Source organism: Capsicum annuum, chromosome 10, assembly GCF_002878395.1.
Source record: "Capsicum annuum cultivar UCD-10X-F1 chromosome 10, UCD10Xv1.1, whole genome shotgun sequence".
NCBI lineage: Eukaryota > Viridiplantae > Streptophyta > Magnoliopsida > Solanales > Solanaceae > Capsicum > Capsicum annuum.
The window spans coordinates 15,534,433-15,544,616 of NC_061120.1; the positions used below are offsets into that span (position 1 = coordinate 15,534,433).

The window sequence follows — 10,184 nt, forward strand, 5'->3', positions numbered from 1 at the left end:
AAGTCCAACATCTGATCTTCCCTACATAATAGAAATCAAAAAGAACTACTTAGCCTCGTAAAAAGATTAGCAATTGACTATTCAAATTTCAGATTGAGAAATGAATTAGTTTATTACCTTAAAATGAGGTACTAACAGTTTAAGGAAATAGGATTTGGTTGGAAGTTCGCGTCAAAAATTGCAACAAATTCATAGTCCTGAAGGTAATCACAAGCCATTGCAGATTTAAGATTGCAGCTTTGTAACCAGTTCAGATGAATCAATGTTTGTAGATGATATTGACCCCTTTCTCCTTCCAAGATAAACATTCATTCCTGATGATTTGTTGTAGGACTTCATCACCTGAGTCATCCAATACTTGTATCAAGAATCGGTGTTTTGGCCAATCCACCTAACAAACAGCACCAAATGGTTGAGTGGGTAGTGGATTGGGTTATTAGTTGGGGCGGGTCAGAGTTTAAAAGATAAAATTAATTATTTTAATTAATTATTAATTGATAAATAAAAAAGATACGTTATATAAAGTGGATTAGATTGATACGTGAAATAAAAGGGTAAAATAATACTAATAGATAGATGGAGTGGCAAACTAAAGTACATTTTATTTTTGCATCATTTTGGATAAAATAGTATGATAGATAGATGGAGTGGCAAACTAAAGTAATTTTACTTTTGTACCATTTTACATAGTTGCAACATATTTTAGACTTTCCTTAATTTCAACTAGACCTTTGCTCATTTTATGTTGTCATACCTTATCAAAATCTCATTTCCTATTCTTAGATTCTCACCTTTCCTTTCCATAATGGCACTACAACACATCCATCATCTGCAAACCACCGTTTCTCAATACTGTACTTATAGTTCTTTGGCTCCTCCGTGCTCAAGAAAGTTTCGGAATGGTGAGGTTTTCTTTGGGACCACATTTTCAACAATCCAGACTTATCACAATCCAGTACCAACTTTGTCCAGAAGACTATTCTTGCCATCAGTTTCTGGGCTCTGGAATGCGCTAACAGGTGGTAACTCAGCTGGTGACGCTGTGATGGCAATTCGAAGGGGAATGCTTCTTTTTAGACAGGTCAGGTAGTATTTTTCTTGATTTCTCTTTCAACTTACTGATTTTTATTTTGAGTAAAGCATCTAGTAACTCTAGACTATGACCAAATTTGCTACGAGACACTCTAACTTCACGGTCCTAACTCAATTTTAGCATATTTTTGTCGCCCTTTTGTGCTGGTGTAACACCTTTTATCAATTTTTTTACTTGATGTGACACTTTTGACATGGCTCCATTTTATATAACAAAGTGCCGTGTCAGCACAAAATTGCCACAAAAATACTCTAAAATTGAGTTCAAGGTAATAGGATCTCGTAAAGTAAGAGTGTGTCGTAGTAACTTTGGCCATAGGTTGAGAGAGTACTAGATACTTATCTCTTTTATTTTTTAATGGACTAAATGATTTGAAGGTTTTTCCTAAAATGAAGGGCAATGTGTTAGGGTCTTTGATGGAGTTTGACAAGGCAATTGAGCTTGATCCTCGCCAGAAAGCTTGTGAGGTTCTTAAAATTTGTCATGCAAATGTCTCTTGCACAGACTAGTTGAAAAAAATAGTACAATCCATTTGAGTGAACTTTATCATTCTTGTTATTTGGCTCAGAACCTCAATTAATGTGGTTTCATCCAACACTATGAGTTGGCAGGCATTCTATTTTTTTCTCTTATCAAATAAAGATGATTAAAGCATCTAGTACCCTGAACTATGACAAAATTTGCTACAACACACTCCAACTTCACAAGGTCCTATTACCTCCCTAACTAAATTTTAGCTTATTTTTGTCAACTTTTTTAGCTAATGTGGCATCTTTTATCAATTTTTTTAACTGACGTGGCACCTTTGATGTGGGCCCCATTTTATGCAATAAAGGTGTACATCAGCACAAAAGGGTGACAAAATATACGCTAAAATTGAGTTTGGATGTAGTAGGGCCCCGTGAAGTTGGAATGTGTTGTAGCAACTTTGGCAATAGTTCAGAGTGTACTGGATGCTTTGCGCAATAAAGATTGTTCTTTCTCAAAGCAATATAAAGTTTATTGTGAGTTTGCTGCAAGCATGATAAGTTAACTTTTAGTGACTGCAATCTTTTATTGGGTAATCAGATCTTTGGCAAAGGGGATTGTCTCTATATTATCTTGATAGGTAATTACTTTTCAACTTATCTTTATAGTTTAAATTCCGTCATTGTTCCTTTTATTCAAAATAGACATGCATATCTTATGCTGGTTATTTCTGGTTAGGTATGAAGAGGGTGCAGAGCAGTTCCGTTTAGATGTTGCCCAGAACCCAAATGACACAGAGGAGTCAATATGGTGCTTTCTTTGTGAAGCTCAATTGTATGGAGTTTATGAAGCAAGAAAAAGATATCTTGAGGTAAATGACTATTGACGAGTAGCAATCATCTGCTTATATCCCTTCTTAGGCTTAAACAGCTAAATATCAAGAATCTGTTCTACATTCATGCTTACTGATTGATGATTGATTTATTTGTGTAGCATTTCATGTGTATATATGATATCCATTGTTGGAAAACTTATTCAAAGTTGGAGTAGGAAATCTGAATTGTTTAGGATTTGGTATTTACTAGTCTATATAGAATCTGTAGTCAAAACTTATGTAGGAATAGGTCTTCCACTTTCTAGTTAAAGTTGGTTTTTGCATTATTTAAGTAGAGGGGCTTCTACTTTATTTTCGTCTATTGGAAAATTGAGGAGTAAAAGTCAGAGATTTATGAGATTCGGAATAAAATATTTTCAGCAACCCAGTATGGCTATCAAATGAAACTTTTCGTCATTATTCTTGAATGGGGTCTTTTGCTAGGAGGTTAAGGATAACTAATTCTGGGATTCCCATGTTTGGTTGGGACAAAATGCATGGGATAACTCATCCCGGGATTGTAGTGTTTTTCTTATCCCTCCTTGAGGGTGAGATAACTAATCTTGGAATAGCTAACCCAGGGATTAGTAATCCCAGGATAACTTGTTTTCCAACCAAACGACCCTCGAGTCTTAATACTTCCACCTTGAGGATATTTCTGTTGGTTAAGATTATTGGAATGTAGAATGATTTGATCAAGCATCTTATTATTATCAATTTCTATTAGTTATTCTACTTCATGCTTCCTTACAACAATTTAAATGTGACGTTTTCAACATCTCTTCTGTGCCGAATGCAGGTAGGTAGAGATCCACGACCAGTCATGCGAGATGCCTATAACATGTTTAAAGATGGTGGTGATCCAGAAAAGGTGTGGAATGTGGTTTATTCGTCAAAAAAAAAAAAGAAATTCACTTCATATCAGTAGTTAATTGCAGTTGTTTTAATGATAATTTTCAAATGAGTTTGTTCTAGTGCTTTTTCCTTTCGTACCCAGATCATAGAGTATTACTAACTGAAGCAGGCAATACATTTTCTGTTTCATTCACTTTCACTCTCTTGTTCTTATACTTTGACTCAACCCCTCTTTCAATCTCCTGTACTTTAGTTATTAGAAGCAAAAACGCTAACACCCAGCTAAAATTTCTTATAACTTCTATAGTGTCTAATGGTTGGTATTCCTTCACTTCCACCGTTCCAGATGAAAGACTTGAAGTTGTTGCATCCAATAACATTCATTTGTAGTTCTTTTCTTGAGGTTTCATACTGTAAATGACTTGAAAGAACTATAATCAACAATTCGGTTGTAGTTGCTATTGTAGACAAGTTTTACGCTGCATGTGATTCGACTGGTCTGCAATCTGATAAAGTCTAAAATGTTTTCATCAAGGGAACTTTTGAGACAATCTCAAATAATTAATGTAGGTAATCCTCAGAACCATGAATGAGCTACTTTTGCCATGCAACCACATTTTTCCTTAGTTACATTATCGATCAATATCCAATACAAAGTTCTGGTTTGACTTGGAACTACAAGATTTCCTCTAGCAATATATGCTTCCAAGAAACATTTTATTTTGAGAATCCATTTTGTCCTAAAATATTCCTACTCATAAAGCTTTCAGAAAAGTTCATGATATATCTTAAACTATGAGCCTGGTGATTCTTAGGACGATAAGGTTAGTGCCTGCGGGTGGGCCGTAGTCTGTAGCTAGGAGAGCTTTGGGGTGGCGGTATGTGTGTGGGGGTGCCATTGGTTTGTTAGTATAGGTTATTACTGTGTGGGTGCCTCTTTTATATTGTGCCAACTTATTTCATTTTATGTTGTATTATGAATTTGCTTATTATTTTTTGTCCTGAGCCGGGGGTCTATCGGAAACAGCCTTGCTGCCTCTCCGGAGGTAGTGGTATGGACTGCGTACATTTTACCCCCCAGACCCCAATGTGTGGGAATACACTGGGTTTGTTGTTGCTGTTGTTGTTCTTGACGAAATTTATTTCCATCCAGCCTTTCTTATGATACTTTTCAACCTGAGAACCTAGTGATTGTTACTATATTATTGCAGCTTTTCCTTTGAAGCATTACACCTTAAAAACTCTTACTGGTTTGTTCCAGTGATATATACTATATTGTTTTCAGCTAGGTCGTTGCTTCACTAACTACAAATAATTCAAATTCTGTAGCTTGTTACTGCATTTCGAAGTGGACAACCAAATGAATATTTCTATGCTTCTCTGTATGCTGCCTTGTACTATGAATCCCAGGTTTTTTCTAATCCCTCAACTACATTCGTTATGGATTCTTTGCTTTTGGATTGCTCTAGGAAGGTTTGTAATTAAGCTTTTTTTTTTAAACCAGACAAAAACATAACTTGATAGAAGATAATTGACCAATACATTAGGGGTTGGCATGGTGTGGTATATACTGAATACCATATCGAAACCAAAATTTTTTATACCGCTGTATGGATGTTATGGTATTTGGTAGGAGTTTTAAATTATTTTGGTATTTGGTATTTATGCAATAAATACCGAAATATCGTATACCGCAACAACAACAACAACAAACTTAGTGTATTCCCACACAGTGGGGTCTTTGAAGGTAAAATGTACGCAGTCCATACCACTACCTCCAGAGAGGTAGCAAGGCTGTTTCCGATAGACCCCCGGCTTAGGACCAAGAATGTATATTGCACCAAAGTTTTTTAATAATATATAAAACCCATATATTGTTATAAAATATAAAGTAAGAAGAAGAAAATATAAAGCAAGAACAAGAACAAATAGAAAGAATAGAGAGTAATTCTTATTTCTCATTCTTGAGGATGATTTACAATGAAGGAAGCCCTTCTATTTATAGGAGAAATTTACTCCTAGTTTCTGACTAAAAGACAGATACTTTAAATCCTGATAGATATCAACTAGATCTTGATAAATGTTATTAGATCTTGATAGATCTTATCTATATTCTTGATAGACATTCACGATAATGTAAATACATTCATAACACTTCCCCTTAAATGTCTAATTGATAGATAATGTATCTCGTTAAAACCTTACTAGAAAAACCCAGTGGAAAAAAATCTAGTGAAGGAAAAAGAGTACACATGTCTAATAATACGCATTTCGATTGTCTCATTAAAAACCTTACAAGAAAACCCAGTGGGACAAAACCTTGAAAGGAAAAAAGAGTACAGCGTGTATTTGCTCCCCTTGACAAGAACATCAATGAATCTTTGCATCCCGATCTTATGCACCATCTTCTTGAAAGTTGCAATTAGAAGAGACTTGGTGAATAAATCAGCGACATTGCCACTTGAACGAATCTGTTGCACGTTAATATCACCATTCTTTTTGTAGCTCATGTGCTTAGAAAAGCTTTAGCGAAATGTGCTTCGTTCTATCTCCTTTTATGAATCCTCCCTTAAGATGTGTTATGTATGCTGCATTATCTCTGTATAAAACTGTGGATACATTGTTGCATTTCAAACCACATTTTTCTCGAATGAGATGTGTCATGGACCTCAACCATATACATTCTCGGCTTGCTTCATAAATAGCTATTATCTCAGCATGGTTCGATGAAGTGGCTAGATAGACTGCTTTTCATATCTCCAAGATATGGCAGTATCCCCACATGTGAACACATTGCATGTTTGAGACCGAGATTTATGTGGGTTAAATAAATACCCAACATCAGCATAATCAACAAGATCGTGACTGTAAGCTTTAGAATAAAATAAACTCATGTATTTTATCCCATTTTGATGTCTCCTAGTAGGAGCAGAAATATGTTTTGCTTAACAAATTGATTGAAAAGGCTATATCAGACCTTGTAGTATTTGCAAGATACATCAGTACATCAATTGTACTAAGATATGATACTTCATAACCAAGAAGTTCCTCATTTTTTTCTTGAGGTCGGAATGAATCCTTATTCTGTTATGCATGTTTCTCATTTAAGCAAATATTCTATTACTTTTGAAAACTCTCCAAGAGTTTCAATAATACTCAAATCATCAAATTATCTCTTATAAGAATAATATTAAGTTTCCCAAAAACTTTATATGCTTCAGGCATTTTGAATCCTTTAGGGATTTTCATGTAGATTATTGTCAAGTGACAATGTCCAACATGTCAAGTGTGACATCTTCTTCAAGTGTATGGACTGCAAATCAAAAAAGTTTTACGCTTACCAAAATGCATTCTTTCATATCACTTGATAAATGTTTCTACGTCAGCATGCTTAAATAAACGTAGAATTCAAATCCTCGTAATCGTTTACAATATTGTGCCAATATTGTATCAAAGATATCATTGATGATATATCATTTCGCATCGGTTCACAGTATGACATAACATTTTGAGATCTCATCACTTCATTATTTTCAGGTACCTGAACCTCTCATAAAGTTTCATGAAGTGTTATGTCGTAGTCTCTTCAAGAGCACATTGCCTTCTTATTACGATTATTTATTCCTTATCCTTTCAAGGATTATTTCATTTGGAGTCGATTGGTCTACCACGCTTCACGCATGCATAGACATTATCTTTTAGGAACATAAAAAGGGAGCACTTGCAGCTTAATATGAGATGCTTTCGGCATTTGACTTGAATTATCTTTTGAATGAGGATCTAATGATAATTTCTAACATATTTCATGGCTGCTTATAATCTCCCCCTTATTTTAGGAAAACTAACATACATCCTTTATCTTCTTTGAGGATTCCATCTTTGTGCATCATGGTATATTCATCAATCGTATACCGCACACCAAAACTATTAGATGGAATAGTTGGTTCCTAGCCTTGAATCAATTGAGAGGAAAGAAATAATCATAATCTATTGGTCTAATGCATACAAGTGCTATTATATGCAATATATCATATTTTAGACCAACACATAAAGCTTTGTTCTCATTAGCAATGGTTTAAACTATTTATCGAAGCATTCAATGCCAAACCATCATCATCAAGATGAATTGTCTTGATTGCACAATTTGAAAACTATGTTTTTAACTCAATTTTATTGAGTAAGCAACTTTATGAATGTCAAAGTGCAGGTTGACAATAAATGTACAAGTGATCATCTTATATCGATACATCTTAACAGATCACATGACTGGTGAACGGGACCATATTCACCTTTTTAACTTTTTAGATTTTGAGGGATCTAATCCCAAAATTAGTTGGTCCAACCAACTTATCATGAGAACAAACAACAATACTCAGTATGCATATCTTTGGGATGTCGCAATCGTTCATGTCAATTTGTGAACTCTGCCAAACAAGGTGAGATTATTAATCTAAAGGTAATTTCAAGGTTAGTGATTTCTTATGTTATCTGTCTTTTGCTACTAATAATATAATTATTGTTGGATTTGAGGAAAAATAATTGATTTGAAACTATTTATATTTTAAATTTATTCCTCAAGAACAATATTATCAAAAGGGATGATAATATGTTGGGTTTAAGTCCCATCGATTTATGCCTAAGACGTCTTTATATAGGTGAGATATTGAGTTTGAATCTCAATACACCATATTGATGATATTATGATGGCTAAGGCAAAATAATGTGTTTTTAATGAAAAGTCATGAAATGTATCCCATTGAATATTCTTCATTCATAAAGTGAATGTGGTAGCAATATATGATAAGTCTGAAATATGACAACTTAATTCATTCTTGAAGTGTATGTGTTACCAGTGCATAATATGTCTGAAAGAAGACAAGTGATTGAATGCACGAATATATGCGTGGAGGGACAATATGATAATGATCATCAAAAGTGATGATATTTTCACAAGCATATTATGATCATAAGCTATGTTAGAGAAAAATTCTCTAGATCATATGTATGTCTTGGTTTGCTCCTGAAGTAGCAATTATAAGTTATCATAATTTGATAGACTTAAGGCACGATTATATTCCATTCTTGGGGAATGAGAAGCTTTTTAATTCAAGAGTATACTTGATTGTGATGGTATCACAACTTACCTCCGAAAGAGGCAAAATAACCGAAAATAATAATTTTGAAATCTACTTCTGAAGTAGTAAATCTGAAATTTACTAAAGTAAAAAGCACATGTCATGGTAAACTTGGAGTTTACTAGCATAAAAGTTCATAAGTTGACATGAATGATTGCGACATCTTAAAGATGTGCATATGAAGTATTAAACATATACTAAAGAATTCGAAAATTCTTCATGAACTTTAATATTGCTTGTTCTCATGATACGTTGGTTGAACCAACTAATTTTGGGATTGGATCCCTTAAAATCTAAAAAATATAAAAGGTGAATATGGATCGGTTCACCAATCATGTGATCTATTAAGATGCATTCATATAAGATGATCGCTTGTACGTTTATTGTCAACCTGCAGTTTGACATTCATAAAGTTGCTTGCTCAATAAAATTAAGTTAAGAACATAATTTTTAGATTGTGTAACCAAGACAATTCATCTTGACGGTGATGGTTTGGCATTGAATGCCTTCGATAATGTAACGCCCCGGAAAACGGGTCCCGAAGCGTCACATGGTGCTTGAGGCTACGAGTAACCCCAAGCTAACCCTTTGATCCATTTTCATTCAATTCAACACAAATCAACAGGGTTTTCATAAATAACCATCAAATAACAACAGAGTAATCATCATCCAAGAATTTCAGAAAAATAATAAAATACAACTTATTAGTCAACTCCCAACATCTATACTAGTCTAACAAGCCTCTAAGAAAATCAATAATACCAGCGAGCCATTGAGACATGCCCCAACTGACTTATACTCAGTTATCAAATGTAAACAATTTCGTGAAACCAACATCAGACATCACGTCCTCGAAACATAAGGACTCACCACAACAGAGGATGACGAACAGCGTGCCCGAAGAATCATTGTCGAACCTGGAACTGAGCACCTGAACCTACATTCCGAGAAAATGCAGCCCACATCCGAAGATGTGGGTCAGTACCATGGAAAGGAACCGAGTATATAGGGGTGTATGCAGTTGTATAAACATCACCATCATAAATATTTATAAAAAATATGCAGGATGTATGAAAGACTCACATAGCCCGAACAAAATCATCATAATCATGAGAGGATGAAATAAGTACAATAACACATGTGAGTCATCATATAATTTGTCAATCACTTTCAGTTCATCAAGAATATCAATTCTCATAAAGTAAATATCATTTAAATCTTTCAAAAGAATAACTTTTACAATTCCACTTTCAAATCACTTCACCATTCACCATAGACACAAGGAAACACATACACACTGGGAGATCCTATAACCGACATAAATCATGGGAGCCACATGGAGTCCAATGTACAACCCACGTTGGGGAGAGCCGTCTTATCCTTGCCATCGGAGTAGGACTATCGATATCAAATCCACACAAACTAGTGATCACTATATAAATCAGCTTCAGGTTCACTTCTACGGGGGCACGTAGTTCTAAGGAAGTAAGGTCGCTTTATACCTCCTACTCGGTGCTAAAGATTTCTCCCGGACTTAGCTCAGATCATTTCAAAGATAATCCATAACAAAACAATTTCAGTAATATATAAATATACATCGGGAGCCATCATGCTTTCCATCTATCAAAATCAACCATGTTGTGGATTTCTTTCACACTCGAGTTCAAAACAACTCCATTAAGACCAAAAGGTCAAATCATTCAAAATATCTCAAATATTCAACATCAACGTGCTTATAACACACACTTTCTCAAAAAAA

At 34.5% G+C, this 10,184-nt stretch overlaps 1 protein-coding gene across 5 annotated transcripts in view; it reads left to right on the top strand.

The window, feature by feature from the left end:
• Nucleotides 1-591: 591 nt before the first annotated feature.
• LOC107845471 overlaps nucleotides 592-10,184 on the top strand; it is a 25,845-nt gene continuing 16,252 nt past the window's right edge. For 2 of the 5 annotated variants that reach the window (XM_016689822.2, XM_047398522.1), the window contains exons 1-6: nucleotides 705-1,081; nucleotides 1,489-1,555; nucleotides 2,162-2,201; nucleotides 2,300-2,432; nucleotides 3,235-3,306; nucleotides 4,620-4,700. In XM_016689822.2, coding sequence (XP_016545308.2) covers nucleotides 743-1,081; nucleotides 1,489-1,555; nucleotides 2,162-2,201; nucleotides 2,300-2,432; nucleotides 3,235-3,306; nucleotides 4,620-4,700 — 732 coding nt within the window. In that variant the 5' untranslated portion in view covers nucleotides 705-742. Of the gene's footprint in view, nucleotides 1,087-1,470; nucleotides 1,556-2,161; nucleotides 2,202-2,299; nucleotides 2,433-3,234; nucleotides 3,307-4,619; nucleotides 4,701-10,184 lie in introns of all 5 variants that reach the window. The other 3 variants (XM_016689821.2, XM_047398523.1, XM_047398524.1) reach the window with 3 other exon arrangements.